This window comes from Hemitrygon akajei, chromosome 14, assembly GCF_048418815.1.
Source record: "Hemitrygon akajei chromosome 14, sHemAka1.3, whole genome shotgun sequence".
NCBI lineage: Eukaryota > Metazoa > Chordata > Chondrichthyes > Myliobatiformes > Dasyatidae > Hemitrygon > Hemitrygon akajei.
In genome coordinates this window covers 95,522,224-95,548,447 of record NC_133137.1, presented here as the reverse complement: position 1 = coordinate 95,548,447, position 26,224 = coordinate 95,522,224, and the positions used below count along the sequence as shown (strand labels likewise).

Here is a 26,224-nt window from a genome sequence, read left to right as displayed (position 1 = left end):
ATGCAATCCCATGACCCTCCGCGACCACCTCTTTGTGTCCTTGTTTCTGGAGCTTTGCTCTTTAGCCTCTGCCTGTGTGCAGGTAGGAGGAGGGCAGCTAAGTAATCAGATTTCCAGAAATGTAGTCTAGGCATGGAACAATAAGCATTCCTAATCATAGTGTAACAGTGGTAGAGTGTATTGCAACTCATACTGCAGGTGAAATGGCGATGATAATTGGGCAGAGATTTCTTCAAACAAGCCTGATTCAAATCCCTGACTATAATTTGAAAGGCGTCAGGGTAGGTTGTTTCTCGTTGGCTAATTATGGCATTCAATGCATCAAGAGCTTTTTTAACACCTGCCTTTGGTGATATGTGGTTAGGATCACAAAGGAGAACTCTATTGGTAAGTTGAATGGTCGGCACTTAATCATGAGAAGTTCCAGGTCAGGGAAACGAGTGTGTCAAGACTGCTGTGTCCAAGCACCACAAAAAGGTTATCATGAAACAGACCAATGTACCCTCTAAGGTGTGTGTGTGTTTGTGCGCTCACATTTTTTGCTAGTAGCACACAAAGCAATTTAAATGGCACAAAAAAGGTTGTCACCCTCTGCCTTGTTGGCATGTTAAATATATTTCGCAATCATACACAATCACATTTCTTTTTTCCAGTTTCTGGTGTAGGTGCTGTTGATAGTGTGGAGTTTACGATGATTTATCTGCAGATTTTAGAACTGGCATATTTATACTGTTTTTGTTGAAGAAATTTTTCATTCATTATGTCAAATTCCAATACCAAGGTTGCTGGAAAATTTACAAGTGGGAAGAAGTGGAGTGATATGTGGAAACTTGCAGTTTCTACTGCAGTTGTACAAGGCCTTGGTGAGACCGCACCTAGAATATTGTGTGCAGTTTTGGTCCCCTAATCTGAGGAAAGGCATTCTTGCCATAGAGGGAGAACAGAGAAGGTTCACCAGATTGATTCCTGGGATGGCAGGACTTTCATATGAAGAAATACTGGATCGACTAGGCTTATACTCACTGGAATTTAGAAGATTGAGGGGGGATCTTATTGAAACGTATAAAATTCTAAAGGGATTAGACAGGCTAGATGCAGGAAGATTGTTTCCGATGTTAGGGAAGTCCAGAAGAAGGGGTCACAGTTTAAGGATAAAGGGGAAGCCTTTTAGGACCGAGATGAGAAAAAACTTCTTCACACAGAGAGTGGTGAATCTGTGGAATTCTCTGCCACAGGAAACAGTTGAGGCCAGTTCATTGGCTATATTTAAGAGGAAGTTAGATATGGCCCTTGTGGCTAAAGGGATCAGGGGGTATGGAAAGAAAGCAGGTACAGGGTTCTGAGTTGGATGATCAGCCATGATCATACTGAATGGCGGTGCAGGCTTGAAGGGCCGAATGGCCTACTCCTGCACCTATTTTCTATGTTTCTATGTTTAACTTGACTTTTTAGTACTTCATTTAGCAAGCAAATCACATATGGATGGTGTGCAAAAGCTCCAATGAGGCAAATCCTTCATTACCTGTAACAGACCTGCTACATATGTTTTGTGAGAGCACAGATGAACAAGTGCAAAAACGATTAAACCCAGAGGAGGTCAAAGTTCTTATTGACAGTATTTTACCGGCTGTTAAAATGAATACCTCTATAAAATTCAGTGTGCACATGTTGTTGTCATTGGGCAAAAAAATTGTACAGCACAAGATTTTTGCACACATTAGTCATTACAAATTAGAGGGAACTTTGAAGCAGGCCCCTACCTTTTCCCTTCTCCAAATCACCAGTCTGGTCCATCTGGTGTATCGAGAAGCCCTCAAGTCTTACCAACATATCTGGCTTGTTCCCAGTGAACCATGTCTCTGTGAAACACAGAACACAGTAATTCCTCATTTCTCTCGGGGTTTACTACCCATTGAATAGACCTGGGCATCAAAAATCCAATGTTTATCCCTTCATTAAAAAGTTAAAGAGAACATTAGTACTTGTAAGACTGTGCAATGTATAAATTGTTTATTCTATTTCCTATCTTTTAAAATTGAAGGAGTGTTGCAATGTTGAAGAAAATTGCACTTCAAAATTAAGGAAAATATGTAAGGTTCTGAAAGAGATGTGAAAGGGTTGTATTTTTTTTTAAAGAGTATTAAATGTTAAGGTGTTAGGTTGCAGGATCTGAAAGAGGAGACCTTTAATGGTATTAACATGATTGAAAGTTTACTGTATTTAGAAGTTGGATGCGTAGAATTTTGGATAACCCACTATTTTTCCCTTTCAGTTACCCTAGCCTCCTCATTATCCCACAGATGATACAAGACAGCACAATGCAACGCATATCACGGTGTTACAGACAGAACCGTTTCCCCGTTGTGTGTTGGAGGAATTCGCGCACAAAGGCAGTGCTTCTGCGATCAGCTGGACTGCACGGGAAGAGTGTTGTTGGGTTCTTTAAATCCCAGAATGCACCATCTGCAGGTATTAATGACAATGTCAAAGTGAGGCAGAAATATACCACTCCTGTAAGTGGGAGCGCAGGTGAAGTGGGAATACAAATAATACAAATGGAAATGTGGGTTACTGGCTCAGAAATGTACTATAGTTGGTGGAAGCTGGAGTTGCAATATACAGTTACATAAGGGTAGGACTGTGTGTGCTACAGGTACTTAACCATAGACCTTTTGAAATTATTGGTGTGACCCACAATGACCTTTTAATAAAGTAGTCTTTGGCAATTACAGATTGCAAACAGCAACTATTATCAAAACAGTTACTGCGAAGTTGAGAATATGTGCATAACAGTTCAGACAGTGAGCGTTAAATGGTAAGAGAGAGTTAACTAAGAAGACAAGTAGATTGTGGATGTAAATGCAGGCAGTGGAGCTGCAAATGTTCTGGGCAGATTTCAGCTGGTTGAGTTAGTGGACCTTTTGGCCACAGAGGGTACTGATGAACAATCTTCTGTTTTCCGTCAGTGGTGCTTAATTTTACGCATGGAATATCAGATAGACAATCTAAACCACTTCTGAAGTCTGTCCATTCAGTCACTAGAGTGTTAAGTTGTGATATCCTTGCTGTAGTTACTCTGTCAAGTTCCAACTTTGGACTCCTTATAGCATCTAGCTCAGGAGTGACGATTTCCTGCACTTCTCAGTAATAACACCAAGAAATCTACCTACTAAACCTTTGTGGGGTTCAGTGATTTCTTTTTGATGAACGGGAATAGCTCTAAGAAGGGCTATAGTTGCAGGTAGTTGGTTGGTTGTCACATGCACTAAGTTACAATGAAATGCTTTTGTTTGCATGCGGTCCAGATAGATCATTCCATAGATAAGCACATTGAGGTTGTATAAAAGGAACAAAAACATCAGAATGCACAATATAACATTACAGTTTCAAACAAATGCATTGCAGATGAGCAAATAGAAAGGCCATGATGAAGTAGATTGAGAGATCAAATTCATCTTTAATGTATAATAGATCCATTCAAGAATCATATAGAGAAAGATAGAAATTATCCCTGAGTCTGAAGGTACATGGTCTCAAGCTTTTGTATCTTCTGGACGGGAGGGAGGATAAAAGAATAACTGAAGTGGAAGGAATCTGATTATTTTGGCTGCTTTTCTGAAGCAGCAGTAAGTGTAGAATGAGTCAATGGAGAGGAGACTGGTTTTGTGTGATGGACTAGGCTGTGTTCAGAATTCACTGCAATTTCTTGCAAACTTAGATGGACTATTTGCCATACCAAGCTGTGATGCCTCTGGATAAAATGATTTCTATGATAAATCTCTGAAAATTGATGAAAGTCATCAGGAACATGCCAAATTTCTTTGGCCTTCTGAAGAAATGGAGGTCTTCATATAGTTGAAGAGGGAAAAATCGTTAGTGATACTCACACTTAGGAACTTGAAGTTCTTGAACATATCCACCTCTATATACACAGGGGTTTATAGCATCTTGTAAGTTAAAGGTTGAACCTTTGAGGGCATTTTGGGTTCTTTTGAGAGCTTTAACAGACAGTAAGTGTAGGGTAGGGTGAGAGTTCTCTAGCAGTCCTAACATTTCTCAGGACAGGGCTTGCTTTTTCAGTGAGATAGCGCTGGCTTTACAAGGTCTTGCCAAATACTATTGGCTTGGAAATTAAACACAAACATGAGGAAATCTGCAGATGCTGGAAATTCAAACAACACACACAAAATGCTGGTGGAACACAGCAGGCCAGGCAGCATCTATAGGAAGAAGTGCCGTCGACATTTCGGGCCGAGACCCTCCTTCAGGACTAACTGAAAGAAAAGATAGTAAGTAGACCCTAATCTCTTACTATCTTTTCTTTCAGTTAGTCCTGACGAAGGGTCTCGGCCTGAAACGTCAACTATACTTCTGCTGCCTGGCCTGCTGCGTACCACCAGCATTTTGTATGTGTGGCTTGGAAATTAAGTTGTCACTGCAGAGTAAGCGTGTGTGGGGTCGAGTGAGTGGGCCCAGTTTTCAATGAGTGTTACCTGGTTCTAGCTGCAACTCCAAATATCAGCCACTCTGTGTGTGTGGGGGGAGATAAAAACTTACCCAGCTTCCCCTTAAATCTGCATTAAAACTCCTTCCTCTCATCTTAAATCTATTTCCTTTTTTTTGATATCTCTACCATGGAAAAATGATTGACTATTTACCCTATCTCTTCCAATTTTAACTTCATGTACCTCAATCACTTCAACCTTGAATCACCTTCATGGAAAACTTTGAGTCTTGGTATCATTTGAATTGGTCTACTTCCTTGGCTGATGTTATAGAAGGACAATGAATTAGTGCTGCAAGGAAGATGTTCTATGGTGATTGTCTGGGACCAAGATGATGAAATGTACTATCATTAGCACAGCACTCTCAAAATCTCTCGAGGTTGGATGGCACACTGCCATCAACTTTAAGGCATTAGGGATTGGGAATAATTTCCGGTCATGCCAACAATCCAATAAAAAGCAATACTTTCTGTTGTGCAGATGTTTTCCCTGTTCACTGATTTCTTTTAACTTCATGTTTTACCAAGCCCTTGTGTCACCAAGATCCCAGGCATCAAGAGAATTTTTACTTTGACTTTGTTTCTTATTGTGATTTTTATCATGTTGTTATCATCCTAATTTGAGTCTATTGTATGTAAGCTACCTACTTTGCTTTCCCAAATGTATTTCTCTATTTCAGGTCCTTCTCAGACAGATTCCACCAGTTTAGAGCAAGAAAAGTATCTCCAGGCAGTGATTAATTCCATGCCTCACTATGCAGACACAGGCGGGCGCAACACACTCAGCGGCTTCACTTCTGCTCACATGAGCAGTTCAGGTTTGTGAGATCTTCCCTTTTGGGGTTGAGAGAGAAAACAAATCTGTCATGATTGAATGGCAGAGCAGACTTGATGAGCTGAATGGCCTAATTCTTCTCTTGCGCCTTATGGTCTAAGTTATCAGTGGAGTAAAATATTGATAGGCTGCATCTGGAAGGCATTGAACTGAGCGTTATACTAAATCTTCAGGCCAGTAGTTGAGGCTAGTCTAAGGATGGGTGCAGTTCTGGTCATCCTTCATGATGGTATCTAACATTGCTCAAGCTTGTGATTGATGTAGTTGTGCTTCAGTAGTATGTAAGATAAAGGATTTCTCAACTAGTACTTGAACCACACCTTTAATTTTAAATACCCAAAAATAGTCACCTCACCACTTTAAAAAGGCATATTTCTATCTTAAAACTTGAATATGAAAGTAGCACAAAATGCAAAAGTAAGACTACAGCATTAAAGTTAAGTGAACTTCTTAAATTAGATAACAGTTGGATTATTGGATACCTTCCAAGCAAGATGGTGGGAAATGCTGCTTACTTCTCTCAGTGCTCTTTGGCATGAAGACACTTGGAAAGAAAGATTTATTCTGCTCTGTCAACCTCCGACTCAATCTCTGAATGCTTTTGTACCTTATCCTTCTGTATCCCTACTGATGGCAACTCTAGTCCTCTTAAATTCTCGGGGATCTTTACTCAACCTGGGTCATGGTTAATCTGGATTCCTTTAGTAGACTTGTTCCCTGTTCTATTCTGGGGAAACTTTTCTTGACCTGTCTCCTGTTATGTTCTGTAGACTCATCTGATAAACAGAGGCAGCCAAAGATTGGTGTGCTGATGAAACAGGTGATGGGTGGAAAGGAAGATGTGCCAAGTTCTTTCAGTCGCGGAGGTGAGAATCACTCTGAATCCCTGGGGCATGCACATAATTAACTTGGTTTTTAATCATTAATAGTCCAATCCTTCAACTGAGGTTTCCCTCCAGCAGAATTAATGAGAGCAAGATGCGGCTGGACTGAACTGTCAGCACCGATGTTTTAGTCAGCAGAAGCCCTAAATCTTCTAATGTAGATAAAGCTAGCACAACAAAAGTCTAACGCTGAGGGACAACTGCAGTATCTTTGGGAATAATTGGAGGTGTTGAGGAAACAGACTCGTACAGGGTTTTTAATAATTGAAAACAGTGGAATATAGTCAAATATATAATGTAAAGGGACAACTCTGTGCTCATCATTATATACATTATATAAAAAATATTTTTACAAATCCATTATATATATATTAAAAAATAGTCGTGCCAAGTGCCTTCTAATTCCACCAACCATCCCCTCCCTCCCCATGTAAAGTTCCAGTGCCAATGTAAATTATTGAACTTGAGATCTTTTACTTTTTTTTGGAGCCAAAGCACAAATGTTGTATCAGCCTATCCTGATTGACCATGAAAAGGATGTAGTCCTTCTGGTGAAAATATTTCTACAATAATGTAGAACATAGAACAGTGCAGGAGCAGGCCTTTCAGTTAGAATGCGTGTCAACGTAATTTACCTAGTTACCCCTTCTGCTTGTACGTGTACTTACCCCTCTATTTGCTGCATATATATGTGCCTATTTAAGAGTTTCTCAAATGCCTTTCTCTTAAACATAGCAAAAAAAGTCCTATTTTGTCCAACCTCTCCTTATAGGACATGCTCTCTAATTCAGGTAGCATCGTGATAAACCTCTTCTGCACCCTTTCCAAAGTCTCCACATCCTTGCTATCATGGGTGACCAGAACAGAATGCAGTACTCCGGATGCAGCCTAACCAGAGTTTTACAAATCTGTAGCATAATTAATGTTAGGAGAGGACTTCTGGAATTTCAATCCAGCACTGATAAAGGAGCAATGTAACTTGTATTCAGCTTGGATAGGTCCCTGCTGATGATGCCTGGATCCCTTGACATCCTCAGTCGCAATGGTTACAGTGTATTTTATAGATGATACACAAGCAGCCTCTGTACCAGTGGTTTTCATTATTTGCATTACAATTAAACTTTGGGGGTTGTTTTGAGGTAACTCTCCAACTGTTTGTGTATTTGTACGTGCATACATGTTAAAATGTTTGCTGCTGAAGATGGATAAGGCAGCACATTTTAATGATTGATCATTGTGCTAAGTGCCTACATTATTCCTTTCCATAACATGCTGGTAGTATTGCTTGCTCAAAGATCACATCTTCACCAGGTAGGCCAGACAACCAGAATTGGAAGATGTGTGCTGTTCTGCATTATTGAAATAAAGCAATTGGTGTTTGATTGTAAACCAGACACTATGTTCAGATATCGCAATCTGATTATAAGCCACATAGGGTGGTTTAAAAGAAAACTGAATTTTGAGTGTTTTTCTTAGTCATAAATAATTAGCCCATTCAGAGTAAAGTGTTGAGTTTAAAAATGTCCAACTTGAACTGTAAGACAACAGAATTCAATTAATTGGAAAAGGGGCTACTATGTATCTTTTACATAGCACACTGAAATCAGCTTGCCCTTTACTAGACTGCAATAAGTAATATGCCCTGTTAAAGTTTTCATTACGCATGCAGTAACCTGCAACAGATATTGGTGTCCACTGTATAAGACAGTGTTGGACATCAGTATGTCAGACTATAAAGGATCTTATAGGATCTTACCTTTGACCAAAATGAGTATCACTGCTCTGTACAACACAATTACAAGGGTATTAGGATGCGTCAGTATGCCAGTAGTAAGCTGTAATGAATTTCAGAACAATGGATATATATACAATATACATCAATCATTGTTCCCTGTAATAACCCCAAGTAACAAGTGGCCATCTGCTCTGCAGGAAACAGTATTGCGAGTGTGTGCTCTACACTAAACCAATGGGTGTTAGTGTTGTAAAGACTATGATGTATGCAATTGTGCTCCATCCTAATAGGAAGTGAGAATCATTGCCCTTTATAAGACTAGAATTGGGATTGGTGTACTCTATTCTAGATTGTAATGGGCATCGGAATGTCTTGTGTTAGATCATAATGAATAACCAATGTGCAGTACCAAATCATTGTTATATATTCATTGAGACATATGTCTGACCTCTACAGCTGATTAATGCTGCCTATGGTACTGGTTTTAATGTGTGACTGTCATGTGACAGGTAGTGCTTAATTCTGGAGAAAATTCACCGACTTAATTTTCTGCTGTGCCTTCTCAGTATTAGGAAACAGAGCCAGAGTAACCACTCTGGCAAATCCAAGGGCCACAACGAAGGAGAGAGAAAGCCCTCAAGGTATAGTAATTGAGCACAAGGCAAATAACCTATACTACCCTTGTGTTTGAAAGGGCTAACACCAAGAATAAGCACACACAAGAAATAACCCTGTTTCAGCTTGTATACAAACTGACATTGCCTCCTGTTCTAACATTTCTAACATTCTGTTGTACTCTCATGACTAAATTAGTTGTGGCTTAAGTTTTTGCTCAGCAGCAGATAATGCTGCAAGGGATAAGTATGTTGAAATTAGCTATATCTTTGTGTAATAATTACTGAATAACTATTTCAGGTATTATATAATCCATTATAAAAAGTCTTGCATCTGCTTGCAACTTGCTCTGCATGGTGTTGATCTTTCCCATTGTAACTCATGTTGCTGTTTATATAAATATAACCTCTCAATCCCATACCTTCCACTGCATTGTCATCAATTCCTTGGGGTTGGGGGCAGAGTCAACATTAATTAGAAATTTAAATATGCCAGCCACAAATACTGCAGCTACAAAAGTAGAATAAAGACAAGATATCTTAACTCTCCAAAGCCATCTATCTGCCTCCTACAGGGTGCAAGTCAGGAATGTAATGGAATACTTTGCCTTGCCTGGATAAGGGTAGCTCTAAAATTGAAGAAACTCGATCCAGAACAAAAGAGTCGGTGGTACTCTGCCACTATTAATCGGAGACTGCATTGTATACCATTTACAAAGCGCATTGTAGTTACTTGACAAGTTTAGTGCATGTGTTAGGTTAGGTACAGTGGCATGCAAAAGTTTGGGCACCCCTGGTCAAAATTTCCGGTACTGTGAATAGTTAAGTGAGTAGAAGATGAACTGATCTCCAAAAGTCATAAAGTTAAAGATGAAACATTCTTTTCAACATTTTAAGCAAGATTAGTGTATTATTTTTGTTTCGTACAATTTTAGAGTGGGGGGAAAAAAAGGAAAGGAGCACCATGCAAAAGTTTGGGCACCCCAAGAGATTTGAACTCTCAGATAACTTTTTCCAACATCTCAGACCTTAATTAGCTTGTTAGGGCTAATGCTTGTTCACAGTCATTGTTAGGAAAGGCCAGGTGATTCAAATTTCAAAGCTTTATAATTACCCTGACTCCTCAAACCTTGTCCCAACAATCAGCAGCCATGGACTCCTCTAAGCAGCTGCCTAGCTCTATGAAAATTAAAATAAATGATGCCCACAAAGCAGGAGAAGGCTATAAGAAGATAGCAAAGCGTTTTCAGGTAGCCATTTCCTCAGTTTGTAATGTAATTAAGAAATGGCAGTTAACAGGAATGGTGGAGGTCAAGTTGAGGTCTGGAAGACCAAGAAAACTTTCCAAGAGAACGGCTTGTAGGATTGCTAGAAAGGCAAATCAAAACCCCCGTTTAACTGCAAAAGGCCTTCAGGAAGATTTAGCAGACTCTGGAGTGGTGGTGCACTGTTCTACTGTGCAGTGACACCTGTACAAATATGACCTTCATGGAAGAGTCATCAGAAGAAAAGCTTTCCTGTGTCCTCACCACAAAATTCAGTGTCAGAAGTTTGCAAAGGAACATCTAAGCAAGCCTGATGCATTTTGGAAGTAAGTCCTGTGGACTGATGAAGTTAAAATAGAACTTTTTGGCTGCAATGAGCAAAGGTATGTTTGGAGAAAAAAGGGTGCAGAATTTAATGAAAAGAACACCTCTCCAACTGTTAATCACGCGGGTGGATCAATCATGCTTTGGGCTTGTTTTGCAGCCAGTGGCATGGGGAACATTTCACTGGTAGAAGGAAGAATTAATTCAATTAAATACCAGCAAATTCTGGAAGCAAACATCGCACCATCTGTAAAAAAAAAAAAAGAGCTGAAGATGAAAAGAGGATGGCTTCTACAACAGGATAATGATCCTAAACATACCTCAAAATCCACAATGGACTACCTCAAGAGGCGCAAGCTGGAAGTTTTTACCATGGCCCTCACAGTCCCCCAACCTAAACATCATCGAAAATCTGTGGATAGTCCTCAAAAAAGCAGTGTGTGCAAGATGGCCCAAGAATCTCACAGAACTAGAAGCCTTTTGCAAGTTAAAATGGGCGAAAGAAGAATTGAAAGACTCTTAGCTAGCTACAGAAAGTGTTTACAAGCTGTGATACTTGCCAAAGGGGGTGTTACTGAGTAATGACCATGCAGGGTGCCCAAACTTTTTCTTCGGGCCCTTTTCCTTTTTTGTTATTTTGAAACTATAAAAGATGGAAATAAAGAAGTAATCTTGCTTAAAATATTAAAGAAATGTGTCATCTTTAACTTTATGCCTTTTGGAAATCAGGTCATCTTTTATTCGCTTAGCTATTCACAGTAACAGAAATTTTGACCAGGGCGCCCAAACTTTTGCATGCCACTGTGTGTGTTAGAATAAAGTGTTAGGTATAAGGAAAGTATAGTGCAGACAGACAATGAGGTGCAAGATCATAACTAGGTAGAAACATATCATCCAGTATTTCCCATCCTTTCATTGGGTCTGAATCTTAGAATTCCCTACTCAAAAGTATTGGAATATAGTCACCAGAAAGATTATATAGAGGTTCAATCAAGTGGCTCATCAACACCACCTTGAGGCAATAGGTGTTGGAGGTACTAGTGGCTGTTACTCTGAAATGAGCAATAGAATTGTTTTACTAAGTCTTTTCTATACCCTGTAGAGTGCCTTAATATGAACATCAGGACTGTTTACAGTACTTGATGTAGTACAGCATAGATTCTATACATGCTGTTTGTCTAGATGTGATATTCCCATTATATTCCTTGCACTTTAATGACCTGATTAAATTGCATTGCTACTTTCAAAATGTGTGTATTTCTTCTCTTCTTGAACTTTTTTTAGATATTCATTTCCCATTATGTCTTAAAATATATTTATCAGCTATCATAATTGAAGTTTGTGGTCAACTATATGTCCATTTGCAAGTTTATTGTGTCTTTTTGAGTCTACTCAGACATTAACTACTTATGGTTTTAGAATCCTTCTTGACTATTCTTGTACTTTCAGTCTCTGAATGTTTTCTGAAAAAATCAAGTAATCCTTCCATTATCAGTCCGATCATTAAATTGCCTGCTCTACAGTTTCTTAAACTTGCTCTCCACTATTTGAAAAGTGAGATAAAAACATTAAGCTTGCGCTCTATTCCTCTTTCTTGCAATTTTTGTTTCCATATCTGTAAAAATATCTCTTCCCCCAACTATTTATAATCTGTACTGGTGCAACCACCCAGTGGTTTCATCCTAGCCAAGCTGATTAGTTTATTCATTATCTCTTCCCTTTCCTAAATGTCTTTAAAACTTTTGAATTGTTTTAATTGGCATGTCTGCATAATGATCCTTATGATAAATTTGGATGCGTACTTGCCATTTTGCTATCATTGCCTGCATTTGTCATCTATACCTGTTGATTTTCAATAGGCCTGCAATTTGCTCACTTTGCCACTATGTCAACATGTAAAATGTGGTGTACAATAAACTATAAAAAAAACAAATTACTTTGCAAAGCAAATAAAACTGCAGATACTAGAATATGAAGCAAAAACAAATGCAAAAAGAACTAAGCCAATTGAGCACCCTCTGTGGAAAAAGAAATCAGCTAACATTTTGGATTAGCGATCCACCCTTCTTTCTTTTCCCAACTTTCCCTGGTGTCATCAGCCCTTTTCCACTCATTTTGCCTTCAAGCATCCATCTCCTTCCATAACTCTACCCATATCCCCATTTGCTTTCCATAACCCACTCCATCTCATGTAACAGCCTGAAGATAATGACAGAGAATTGGTGACTAATGCTAGTAGTCTTGCTACAACAAAGATCCAGTTTAAAGCAGAGATGGCAATTTAATATTAACTGCTGATTTTACTTTCTATTCCAGGGAAGTGGGGCAGTATTCGGGGCAGTGGTCGATTGAGTGCTTACTCCTTGAGTTCAGATGTGGGGTTCCGATTAGCAGGCAAAGAGACACTGTCCCCGCAAGCAAATGGAGGTCCATCAGATTCGCACTACTTCAGGCAGCAGCGAGCAGGCCTTTACATCATCGGAGAGAAGTCTCAGCTAAAAGTGAGAATGTTACTTTTAAATTGCTTGAGACCAAACTTGAAGTACATAAGAACATAACGTAAGAACACAGGAAATAGGAGCAGGAGTAGGCCATTCTGGCCCGTCAAGCCTGCTCCGCCATTCAATAAAATCATGGCTGATTTGGCCATGGACACACCTCCACCTACCTGCCTTTTCCCCATAACCCTTAATTCCCCTACTGTGCAAAAATCTATCCAACCTTGTCTTAAATATATTTAGCCTCCACTGCTTCATTGGGCAGAGAATTCTGCAGATTCACCATTCTTTGGGAAAAGCCGTTCCTCCTTGTCTCCATCCTACATTTATTGCCCTGAATCTTGAGGCTATGTCTCCTAGTTCTAGTCCCACCTACCAGTGGAAACAACTTTCCAGCCCCTCTCTTATCTATCCCTTTCATAATTTTATATGTTTCTATAAGATCTCCTTTCATTTTTCTGAATTCCAGCAAGTACAGTCTCAGGCAACTCGATCTTTCCTCATAGTCTAACCCCCTCATCTCTGGAATCAACCTGGTGAACCTCCTCTGTACCCCTCCAAAGCAGTATATCTTTCCTCAAGTAAGGAGACCAGAACTGCCTGTAATACTCAAGATGCACCCTCATCAGTACTTTATACAGTTGCAGCATAACCTCCCTGTTCTTAAATTCAATCCCTTTAGCAATGAAGGCCAACATTCCATGTGCCTTCTTGACAGTCTGCTGCACCTGCAAACCAACCTTTTATGATTCATGCACAAGCATGCCCAGGTCCCTCTGCACAGCAGCATGCTGCAATCTTTTACCATTTAAATAATAATCTTATCTTCCATTTTTCTTCCAGAGTGGATGACCTTGCATTTACCAACCTTGTACTCCATCTGCCAGACCCTAGCGCGCACACTTAACCTTTCTATATCTCTCTACAGGCTCTCTGTATCCTCTGCTTAATTTGCTTTTCCACTTAATTTAGTGTCACCAGCAAACTTTGATACACTACATTCAGTCCCCTCTTCCAGGTTGTTAATGTATATCATGAACAGTCGCGGGACTAGCACTGACCCCTGCAGCATACTGCTCACCACTGATTGCCAACCAGAAAAACACCCATGTATCCCAACTCCCTGCTTTCTATTAGTTGACCAATCCTCTAACCATGCTAATACATCACCCCCAATTCTCTATGTATCCTTATCTTACAGACAAGTCTTTTATGTGGCACTTTATCAAACACCTTCTGGAAATCCTAATAAATAACGTCCATATGTTAACCCACTGCATTTGTTTCATTCATAACGAAGAGGGAAAAAAAAGCCAAAACAACATCTTCACATCTTTGCTCTGGTCTCTGTCATCTTCGCACTCATTGGTGTTGACTCAGAATTGGGAATTTTCTGTAGCATGGAATGTGATGTAGAATTGCCTAATGTTTGTTTGAAATGGAGACCCAAAAGGAAATCTGATGTTTCTCTCTCATAGGTGGGTATCTGGCAGCAATTGGATTTGGTAGATAAATTGATCATAGCTTGTAATCAGTGTGTAGACTGAAAATCAAATAACTGCAAACAAAGATAAGCCAAAGTGGATCCCTTGAATCCAATGGTTGATATACCATTTTGGGGGGAAATTTTCCTAATACATCCTATATACACATACATATACACACACCGTACACTATTGTATACTGAGTTTGCAGTAGGCAGGAAACTCAATTATTTCATTCTTTCTCTAGGGGGCAAAACAAGACCCTCTGCAGCAATGGGAAGTTGTTCCCATTGAAATATTTGATGTCCGACAAGTGAAAAACAGCTTTAAGAAGCTGATGAAGGCATGTGTGCCAAGTTCAGCATCCGCTGATCCTAACCTGTCCTTCTACCGTTTGCTGGAGGAATCAGACTGGCTCTCTCAGGTATTTCAGCTATATTTCTTGTTCCTTCGTGTGCATTCCCATCAGTTTCCCCTACAAATCTGACAACTCCTCTTCTGTCTTCTCCAGCTCTTGCCGCATTTTCTGTCATTCAGCTCTGATCCCTTTCTGCCTTCCCCAGCTCTAGTTCCTCTTCTCAGACCTCTCTACCTTCCCCTGCTCTGACCCCTGGTTTTGTTTTCCTTTAATAGCTGCACAAGTTGCTCCAGGTCTCCGTGCTGGTTGTTGAATTATTGGACAATGGATCCTCAGTGCTCATCAGTCTGGAGGATGGCTGGGATGTAACCACTCAGGTATCTGCTGTTAATTAGCAAGCTGAAGTTTGTTTACACAGTCTTGAAACCATCAGTTCACTTTTGAATCCAGCATGGTTTGTGATCTTTATACATTTGTAAGAGAAAAGAATACATCTTCATGGTGATTTTAAAAAAGTTTTCATCATGACTTGGAGTTGCTCGCTACATTTAGGGTTCAGGGTCCACATTTATGAGCTGCACTTTTGTGACCATTTTCCTGCAAACGCATTAAAAAGATTGTGATAGCATGTCTGATAGGAGCCTGGCTTTTCTCAGTTTGTAGGCACATCAGTGCCTACATACACCCTCCATGTGCATCCATACTTCCCTCCTGTGAAGACTTCCTAGCAGGAGAAAACAAAGAATGATTGAAGCTCAGCATCTTGCCTGATGATTCAAGTGGCACCAGCTGAGTCAAGGTTGACTCTGTATCTTTATCTGACCTGAAAAATCTTAGTCCATCTGGCACAACACTACAATGGGATGTGCATTTACCCATTGGGCTCTAAAGTTTCCTCAAAGAAAACATTTCACAAACTGTTAATTGTGAGGTAATGTTTGTATTAATCATGATCTTTATTTTTTTGCTGCCAGTTAGTTGACCAAAGATGGTGCAGCAATCCTTTTTAAACTCAGTGTGGTTATATTTTTAAAGTCCACCCTTAGTTGCACCACAGCTGATTTGTTGATGTGGAGCAGATTTTGCAAGACAAGGAAAATATATTTAGCGGCTGAAGAGGGGTAGAGGGTACAATCTGTAGGAGCTACAGTATGTGAGGATGGGTACAGGCTAATTCTGCAGTTACTGTGATCAGTGCAGAGTATTGGCGAAAACATTGGCGAAGCATGTTGTTTATATGACAGAACATTTCCCATTTAGATGCAGCCTTTCATGGGTTCAGTGGAATAGCAAGCGAATTGGTGCTGTTGCCTAGCCTATAGTTATCCCTAAACCAATTTAAAAAAATTCAAGAACTGAGTTATTAGCATTGCTGTTTCTGAAAATTTGCTGTGTATAAATTGGTTTCCAATTCTCATTGCACAGTCACCAGAATTCTAAATATACTTCATTTATAACTTCTGGCAATAAATTTTTCAACACTAAATAGGAGATTGACTTGCATTTGTATAATATCAATAAAGCACTATTAAAATGCTAAAATCCTGGAATTCATTTCTAGTAGAATAGAATTCAGAATGAGAGAAATTGCATTATTGTTAGTTTAGAACCAGAGTAAAAATGCACTAGGAGTTTTATGAATTAGGATCTTCATAATATAAAAATAATTACTGAAGATGCAAAAATATTGTGCAAGGGTGATACCAAAGCTGAAATAATTAACTGAAAATATTGTTCAGACTTCAGGGCTGTTATACAGTAAAGGAAAGCCAGGAGGAGGTGACCAAGTGTAGGTCATCTATATTATAGAAGTTGTAGACCTGCTGTCAGTTAAGGAATTCAGAGCTAAAAGTCATAAATATAAGGTACTTTTAAATGTACTATTGGGAATTCAGGAGAAACTTTCATTGTGTGATTAGAATGTGAAATTCACTACCACAAGGAATAATTGTTTTAATTGATATAACTGAACTCTACTCTTGATGAGTACAAAGCACAGCTAATTTATATTGACAGTTAAGTGAAGAGAATTAGAACGTGTTAATAGCACACAGAGATGGTGAGATTAAAGATTTTTACATTACAACTCAACTATTTTTTTCTAACAGCTTTTGCACAGTAAAATATGGGGAGTTGATATTCTGACTTATCCTTGAATTGCTTTCAGGTAGTGTCCTTAGTGCAGTTGTTGTCTGACCAACATTACAGAACATTGGAGGGCTTCCGACTTCTGGTTGAGAAGGAGTGGCTGTCGTTTGGGCATCGTTTCAGTCACCGTGGTGCTCAAACAATGGCTAGTCAGAGCAGTGGCTTCACACCAGTCTTTCTGCAATTTCTTGACTGTGTACATCAGGTAGGTAAAGTGGCCACTGGTTCTTTGGCCTTTTTCACTGTAGCAAATATGGAGTTACTCAGAATTCTATTTTCCTTCCAATATATTTCTGCTCCATGTATTTAAAGACTCAGAGCTATTGTCTTCTTTTTCTCATATATCTCAGTGGTTCCATCACTGATTGGAGTTCAAGGAGAAGTACACAATGTAGGAAGATTGATATTAATACCTTGATAAGATTACTTTGTAATATACTTAATGAATCATGAATTCCTTATTATTTACTTTGTTGGAAGCATTGACCAGTTTAGATAGTATTTTATTTACATATGCTTGTCATTCATGTTGTGTGCAGTGTTAAATGAATGAATTAAAGTTCAAAGTAAAATTTATTATCAGAGTACTTACATGTCACCAATACAACCCTGAAATTCTTTTATTGCTGGCATAATTAGCACATCTATAGAACAGTAACTGTAAATATCAGGAACTATTAACTGTAAACAAACTACAAATGCAAATATAAATAAATAGCAATAAATAATGAGCATGAAATAACAAGATATAAGAGTCCTTAAATGAGTATAGTTATCACCTGTTGTTCAAAGAACCTGGATGGTTGAGGGGCAGTAGCTGTTCTTGAACCTGGTGGGGTGAGTCTTGAGGCCCCTGTATTTTCTCATTTTCAATCTTTTTTATTGATTTAAAAGAATAAGGATAAATACAAGTCAGAGGAGAAATTATCTCAAATACATACGTCAATAATAGTACAAACAAAGAAAGGAATATACACTGTCCAAATCATATATAGTATTAAGTTAGTATAAAGAAAAGAACCACATCTCCTCTTAACAATTCATAGAAAAAAAAGACTCAAAAATTTCTGTTATTGAGAGAAAAAAAAACCACTAAACTAACCCAAAACCAAAAAAAAAGTGGGGGGACTGGGCAGTCCATTTTGAGGATACAATTTTAATAAAAGGAAAAAATCCTTCTTGTCAAACCTAAAACTTCACGGAGAAGAAAAAAAGTAACTGAAAAAATAAAAAAGAATTAGATCATATGAAAATATTGAATAAAAGGTTGCCAAGTTTGCTCAAATTTAAAAGATGTATCAAACGTCCGACTCCTTATTTTCTCCAAACTTAAACACGACATAATGGAGGAGAGCCAGAAAAAAACAGTAGCTGGATTGGGATCCTTCCAATACAATAGAATAGCTCTCCTAGCCAATAAAGTTGAGAAAGCTATCATGCGTTGAGCAAAAGCAGGAACATTTCCTGCTTCCTTTGGAATAATCCCAAAGATTGCCGTAAGTGAATTGGGTTGTAGGTCCAAACCTATGTCTTTTGATGACGTTCTAAAAACATCTCTCCAAAAATTATTTAACTTTATGCAGGACCAAAACATATGAGTTAAGGTAGCCACCTCAGTGTTGCATCTGTCACAGGTGGGATTTATGGTAGAAAAAATATGCGCTAGTTTATCTTTTGATATATGCGCCCTGTGCACTACCTTGAACTGAATCAAGGAGTGATGGGCGCAGATAGATGAATTGTTAACCAAATGACAAATTTTATTCCATTGATCATCTGAAAGTGACTCTTGAAGTTCCAGTTCCCAAGGCTCCTGTATCTTCTACCTGATGGTAGCAACGAGAAGAGTATGGTCTAGGTGGTGAGGATCTTTAATGGTGGATGCTGTTTTCTACAGCAATATTTCACATAGATATGCTCAATGGTTGGGAGGGCTTTATCCATGATGTACTGAGCCAAATCCACTTCCTTTTGTAGGACTTTCCATTCAAAGGCATTGGTGTTCCCATTGCCAGGCCATTGTACAACCAGCATGCTTTCCACAACACATCTATTGAAATTTGCCAAGATTTTTGATGACAGCTGAACCTCCACAGACTCCTGAGGAAGTAGAGGTGCTGTCGTGCTTTCTTCACAGTATTTATATTATGGGTCCAGGACAGTTTTACTTGCTGTATCTTTGTTTTGAGCCTTAATCTTCTCCTTCAGTAGAACATTAATTAGGTCACCAATGGTATTATTTTAAAACTTATTCCTATACCTTGGTTAATATTTATCACATTAATAGTGTCACAAGATTATCTTGTCATTATTGTCTTGTTGGGCCTTGTTCCATTCAGTTGGCTGCCACACTATCTCCATGTTCTAAACTTAGGGACAATCATCATGTAAACTATTAGAGAAATATAAAATTCTTTTCCTTTCTGTAAAATTATCAAATAAATTAAAGCAGCACAGTAGTATAGCAGCTGGCGAATGTTATTTCAGCGCCAGCACCCTAGATTCAATTTTCTGCCAATGGAGGAGTTTATAAGTTCTCCCTGTACTCGCATAGGATTTCTCTGGGTGCATGAGTTTCATCGCACATTCCAAAGATGTATGGGCTAGTAGGTTAATTGATCACATGGGTGTAATTGGGTGGCATGGGCTTATTAGGCCAATAGGGCCTGTAACTGTGATGTATTTCTACATAAAAATAAAATTACACAACAGTATAGTCTCTAAAAATAATAATAAACAGCATTTTTATTAGTCACATGTGATACTTCAGTAATTGGGATTAAATGATAGAAAGAATAATGGTTTCTAAGTAACTCGGCCATTCAGATTATTAATTTACTGACTGGATCTCATCAATGTAAATTGATGAATTAAGTAACATTTCAACCTCTAGTGTAGTCAGTGATCACACCTGAAAGCCAATCTAATTGAACTGAGTTCTCTGCACTCTATCAGTACCATACTTTCTAGATCTTACATGCCCTCTTATTTTATAGCCAGTGTGGTTATTTCATCCATTTAATCTCACTACGATCTACCCCTTCCTGTAAGGCCATCACGATGCGTGGCTGTGCTGACAATCAGTAACTAATAGTGTTCTAGTTCCTGTAACAATTTATTCTTTCTCACCAGTGGATCTTTGCTCAGTTCCTATGGGCAGTTCCCCTCAATGGCTCTTTTCTGTTTTCAGATTCATTTGCAGTTTCCGATGGAGTTCGAGTTCAGTCTATACTACTTGAAATTTTTGGCATATCATTATGTGTCCAACCGCTTCCGAACTTTCTTGCTGGATTCTGATCATGAAAGGATTGAATATGGTAAAACTGCAACCAGCTTCTAGTTGTCTTCATAAGAGTGTGGGAGCAGGTGGTGCATGCAGAGGATGATGTCTGTTTGGGCTAACATGGGGGTGTAGGATGGGTAAGCAAGCTGCTCTAATTCACACTTTGCATTTGTTAGAGCATCAAGCATCCAGAAGAATTGGCAACAGTATCAGCCTGCAATTTTGTGAAAAGGTCCCCAAAGCCCAAAGATTTTGGCAGCCTGATTGAGAGTTCTGATTGCTTATTACTCTGATGTTTTCCATTTCAACTTGCTCTCTAGAATTCAGTGCAGTGCTGGTCTCTGAGTAGAATGTTAGCGGTCAGATGCTTCGTACCAAAATACAATTAATCTAATTATAGTTTTGCTCGCCACATTGTGCCTTGTCAATAAAAACTGTACTCAAAAAAATTGGTTTGTGGTAAAAGGCAATGTCCAAACACCCAAGTTGCCAGATTGTCCCTCATTCCCTGAGAGTAGCTATATTTGTGTCATATCCCAGAGGTAAGCCGGTAGAGGAATGGGTTAAAAAATGAAGAAAAATATATAAATATGCAAGTGAGGGAAATATTTAAACACTTGTCCATTTAGTTAGCCATAATTATAATTTATTGGTTATGTTGCTCTGAGGCTTTTGATTTAAGTTGTCCTCCAGAATTCAATACAGGTTGATAAGCTGAAGGAGTACGTGATCTCCAGTAAGGTGTTGAAAACTGGAATGGGGGGAGAAAAATGTCTACCAGTTGAGACTTAATCTCATCTGGTTATAGAGCATTACTCATCCTATTCTGCCTTCTGGGCAAATGCCCATAGTATTGTATAACATAATAGTCCTGATTTAGTTTTACAGGATACTTTTTCTGACTGTATTCAACAGGACTGATGTATGAAGAGAAAGGTGAAAAGAAGAGCCAGCACATATACAAATCTGTGTGGGACTACATTGACCGGCTGAGTAAGAAAACGCCAATGTTCTTCAATTATCTGTATGCACCTGAAGATGGAGAGGTGAGGTTTCCTGCTGTTAGAAACATAGAAAATAGGTGCAGGAGTAGGCCATTCGGCCCTTCGAGTCTGCACCACCATTCAGTATTCAGTATGATCATGGCTGATCATGTTTGTTGTGGAAGTGAGAGCTTTCTTCAAAAAAATGTAATGTGACTATTTGGCATTTTCTGTTATGACCCCATTAACTATTGATCTAACGGTGCCTTTCGATAATCCCACCAAGCATTGGTCCAGTTGAACTGACAATTTATAAATCTCATTGATTTTAGCCTCTTAAATTGCAGGTTTTGAGGCCATATGGTAACATTTCCAATCTGAAGATCTGGGATTATTACACACATGAGACACTTTCTGAAGGGCCACCCTATGATTGGGAGCTGGTGTACGGTCGAAAAGAGCAGGTGGATGATGGGGAAAGAACAGATACCATGGCTCCTCAGACACAGCGTAAGATTGTCTGGCCCTGTTATGACAACCAGAATAAGATGGAACCAGATGCCATTAGCAAATTGTTGGAGGTAAAGTCATTACTGGGGATTAAATCTTAAATCTGTGTGTTGTGGGAGGGGCCTTCCTTGTATTTATATAGTGGTTATGGTTCACATTAAGGTCAGCAGGAGTTTCATCTAGCTTGTATGTCCTAATTTATTCTTGAGAAAATGCCAACAGTAGGTTCATAATAAGAACCTGTGGCCTTGGCTGGAGTGTTTTTGTGAATTGGAATACCTGTGGAGGTTGTGCTTCTGTACAGCTGAGCCTTTTCCCTTATGTCTCTGACCCACTACTATTATGTCCAAATGTGTGGGTGCAGAATCCATGAATCTGTTCTGCTGTCTGCCATGCAGTGTGAGGGGACATAATCTGATTATTTCTCTGACTCTGACTGTTAGTTTTACCTCATCAACATTTATCTTTACCTTATCATTGAAAGCTCTTGGCTGTAAAGTATTGTGGCGACCCACTTCCTAGCGCACTTGAACCGGCTCACAAATAGCCAGTGCGCAGGCACAAAGGGAAAAAGCCTGCGGGGGTTTGTGAGTACGTGTCCCTTAGAGCATCCGTGCCCGGGGAGGGCGGGATGAGGGAGGCTTTAAAGCAAGGCTGTGAAGTTCGAATAAAATCATCTTTAATTGCAGTTTACCGACTCCGTGTTGTTATTTTAGCGCTGCGTGTAGCACACCGCTACAATTGGTGACCCCGATGGTCCAAACGATTTTTGGACCGGAGATGACCGACGCCGCATCTGTTCATGCAGTTTCGTTGAAACTGCCAAGCTTCTGGACACTGCGACCTCACCTATGGTTCCAGCAAGCAGAAGCCCAATTCCACGTTCGGCAGATAACCTCAGAGGACACACGTTACTACTACGTGGTGAGCTCCCTCGACCAGGACACAGCGGCCCAGGTTGCGGAGTTGGTACAGTCTCCCCTGGCGGACGGCAAGTACACGGGATTCAAAGCTCTGCTTCTAAGGACTTCCAAACTCTCACGGCGCGAGCGGACTGCCCACTTACTGCACCTGGATGGCTTGGGAGACAGACTTCCATCGGCTTTAATGAATGAGATGTTGTCTTTGGCCAGCGGACACACACCCTGCCTCATGTTTGAGCAGGCATTCTTGGAGCAGCTGCCCGAGGACATACGCCTGCTGCTGTCAGACGCGGATTTCAGCAACCCCCGGAAGGTGGCAACCCGGGCGGACTTGCTGTGGAACGCCAAGAAGGTGAGTGGGGCGTCCATCGCACAGATCAGCAGGCCACGCTCCCAGCAGCAAACCAGTCCAGGCCCGGCCGCAGAGCCCGCTAGCCCCAGAGGCAGGGGTGGGGAGCCCAACAAACACTGGTGTTTCTACCACCAGCGGTGGGGCGCAGAAGCCCGCCGTTGTCGCCCGCCCTGCCAGTTCCCGGGAAACGCCAGGGCCAGCCACCGCTGATGGCTACGGCGGCTGGCCGTCGGGATAGCCTCCTGTATGTGTGGGACAAGAGGTTGGCACGCCATTGTTTGGTCGACACTGGTGCCGAGATCAGCATCTTACCTCCGACGAGTTACGACACCCGTAACAGGGCACCGGGTCCCCCCCTGAGGGCCGTGAACGGCAGCACAGTAAGGACCTACGGCACCCGTACGGTGCAGCTACAGTTCAGCTCCAGCCGGTTCACGTGGGACTTCACACTGGCCGCCGTAGCCCAACCGCTTCTGGACGCGGATTTTTTGTGGGCTCACAGCCTGCTGGTCGACCTGCTGAGGCAGAGGCTGGTCCATGCCGAGACCTTTCAGACGTTCTCCCTGGGAGAAGCCCAGTTGCCAGCCCCACACCTCAGCTCCATCACGCTGTCCGACAACGACTTCACCAGAGTCCTGGTGGATTTCCCATCGGTTCTGGCACCGCAGTTCACGGCAGCCATGCCCCGACATGGCGTACAGCACCACATCCCGGCTCAGGGACCACCCCTCCATGCCCGTGCTCGGCGGCTTCCCCCGGACAAGCTCCGACTGGCGAAGGAGGAGTTCAAGAGGATGGAGGAATTGGGGATCATCCGGCGGTCCGACAGCCCATGGGCCTCCCCCCTGCACATGGTGCCCAAAGCGCCGGGGCTGGAGACCGTGTGGCAACTACCGCAGGCTGAACGAGGCTACCACACCGGACAGCTACCCTATGCCGCACATTCAGGACTTTGCAGCAAACCTGCAAGGTGCACGGATCTTCTCCAAGGTAGACCACGTCCGAGGATACCATCAAATCCCGATGCATCCGGACGACATCCCCAAAACAGCTCTCATCACCCATTTCGGCCTTTTTGAGTTCCTCCGCATGCCGTTCGGCCTGAAGAATGCCGCACAGACGTTCCAGCGGTTAATGGACGCGGGGGACGTGACCTGGACTTCGCATTCATCTATTTGGACGACATCCTCATAGCCAGCAGCAGTCATCAGGAGCATCTGTCCCACCTCCGTCAACTCTACGCCCGACTGAGTGAATACGGTCTAACAATCAACCCGGCCAAATGCCAGTTCGGGCTCGACACCATTAACTTCCTGGGCCACAGGATTACTAAAGACGGGGCAACCCCTCTGCCCGCTAAGGTAGATGCGGTCCGCTATTTCCCCTGACCCACCACGATCAAAGGCCTTCAGGAGTTCATAGGTATGGTCAATTTCTACCACCGCTTCCTCCCTTCAGCTGCCCGTATCATGCGCCCCCTGTTCGCCCTGCTGTCGGGTCCAGGCAAGGACATTGCCTGGGACGAGGAGTCCGCCGCCGCTTTCATTCAAACGAAGGAAGCCTTGGCGAATGCCGCGATGCTAGTGCACCCCAGAATGGACGTCCCTACCGCCCTCACAGTGGACGCATCTAACACGGCAGTCGGTGGGGTGCTGGAACAACTCATCGAGGGGCGCTGGCAACCCCTGGCGTTTTTCAGCAAACACCTGCGGCCACCCGAGCTCAAATACAGTGCTTTCGACCAGGAACTGTTGGCGCTATACCTGGCAATCCGGCATTTCAGGTACTTCTTAGAAGGTAGGCCCTTCACCGCGTTCACGGACCACAAGCCGCTTACCTTTACGTTCACGAAGGTGTCCGATCCCTGGTCGTCCCGCCAGCAGCGCCATCTGTCCTACATCTCTGAATACACGACGGACATCCGGCACGTCTCGGGTAAGGACAAGGTCATGGCGGACGCGCTCTCTCGCCCTAACATTCATGCCCTTTCCCAAGGGGTAGACTTTGAGGCGCTGGCAGAGGCGCAGCAGGCAGACGAGGAGATCCCGAGTTACAGAACCGCAGTCTCCGGCTTGCAGCTCCAGGACCTCCCCGTAGGCCCAGGTGAGAGGACCCTACTCTGTGACGTCGCCACCGGCCAGCCCCGTCCCATCGTCCCGGCAAACTGGCGGCGCCATGTTTTCGACTCCATTCATAACTTAGCGCACCCCTCCATCAGGACAACTGTCCAGCTGGTAGCCAACCGGTTCATTTGGCACGGACTCCGCAAGCCTGTCAGTGAATGAGCCAGAACGTGCTTGCACTGCCAGACGGCCAAGGTGCTGCGGTACACCAAAGCTCTGCCGCAGCAGTTCCACCCCACCCACCGGCGTTTCAACCACATTCACGTGGATATCGCGGGCTCCTTGTCAGTGTCGCGCGAAGCGCAGCACCTCCTGACTATCGTGGACCAGTTCACAAGATGGCCAGAGGCGATCCCACTCACGGACACCACCTCCGAATCTTGCGCCCGGGCACTGATCGCCACCTGGGTGTCCCGCTTTGGTGTACCCGCCAACATTACCTCCGACAGAGGCGCCCAGTTCACCTCCAGCCTGTGGTCAGCTATGGCCAGCCTTTTGGGGACACAGCTGCACCACATCACTGCCTACCACCCACAGTCGAACGGACTAGTGGAACGTTTCCACCGTCACCTAAAGTTGGCTCTCATGGCCCGCCTGCGAGGAGCTAACTGGGCGGACGAGCTTCCCTGGGTCCTACTCGGCATCCGCACGGCGCCCAAAGACGATCTGCACACCTCGTCGGCCGAGTTGGTGTATGGCGCAACCCTGGTTGTCCCCGGGGAGTTCATACCAGCCCCAAGGGGGCGAGAGGAAGAACCCGCAGCAGTCCTTCGCAGACTACGCGAGAGACTCGGTGACCTGGCCCCCATACCCACTTCGCAGCATGGGCAGCACCCGACCTGCGTACCCAAAGACCTGCAGAACTGTAAGTTTGTGTTTGTACGATGGGGCGGGCATCGGCCACCGCTGCAACAGCCCTACGAGGGGCCATTCACGGTGCTCAGGAACAACGGGTCCACATTCGTGCTGGACGTTGGGGGGAGAGAGGAGGTTTTCACGGTGGACCGACTCAAACCGGCCCATGTGGACCTGGCGCAACCGGTCGAGTTTCAAGCACCGCGGCGTGGAGGCCGACCTCCCAAACAGGGTCCGGCCCAGACTGTGGACATTGGGGGGTGTATCGCCGGTTCTTGGGGGGGGGGGGTTATGTGGCGACCCACTTCCTAGCGCACTCGAACCAGCTCACAAATAGCCAGCGCGCAGGCACAAAGGCCAGGTCCGCAACAAAGGGAAAAAGCCTGCGGGGGTTTGTGAGTACATGTCCCTTAGAGCATCCGCGCCCGGGGAGGGCGGGATGAGGGAGGCTTTAAAGCAAGGCTGTGAAGTTCGAATAAAATTATCTTTGATTGCAGTTTACCGACTCCGTGTTGTTATTTTAGCGCTGTGTGTAGCACACCGCTA

General features: G+C 42.4%; 1 protein-coding gene across 8 annotated transcripts in view; it reads left to right on the top strand.

Moving 5' to 3' along the window:
- sbf1 (SET binding factor 1) overlaps positions 1–26,224 on the top strand; it is a 186,387-nt gene that overhangs the window by 139,615 nt on the left and 20,548 nt on the right. For 2 of the 8 annotated variants that reach the window (XM_073066687.1, XM_073066686.1), the window contains 11 exons: positions 2,273–2,469; positions 5,185–5,322; positions 6,110–6,205; positions 8,525–8,599; positions 12,478–12,662; positions 14,391–14,567; positions 14,777–14,878; positions 16,669–16,854; positions 19,840–19,966; positions 20,848–20,978; positions 21,263–21,496. In XM_073066687.1, coding sequence (XP_072922788.1) covers positions 2,273–2,469; positions 5,185–5,322; positions 6,110–6,205; positions 8,525–8,599; positions 12,478–12,662; positions 14,391–14,567; positions 14,777–14,878; positions 16,669–16,854; positions 19,840–19,966; positions 20,848–20,978; positions 21,263–21,496 — 1,648 coding nt within the window. The remainder of the gene's footprint in view (positions 1–2,272; positions 2,470–5,184; positions 5,323–6,109; positions 6,206–8,524; positions 8,600–12,477; positions 12,663–14,390; positions 14,568–14,776; positions 14,879–16,668; positions 16,855–19,839; positions 19,967–20,847; positions 20,979–21,262; positions 21,497–26,224) is intronic. The other 6 variants (XM_073066691.1, XM_073066690.1, XM_073066694.1 and 3 more) reach the window with 3 other exon arrangements.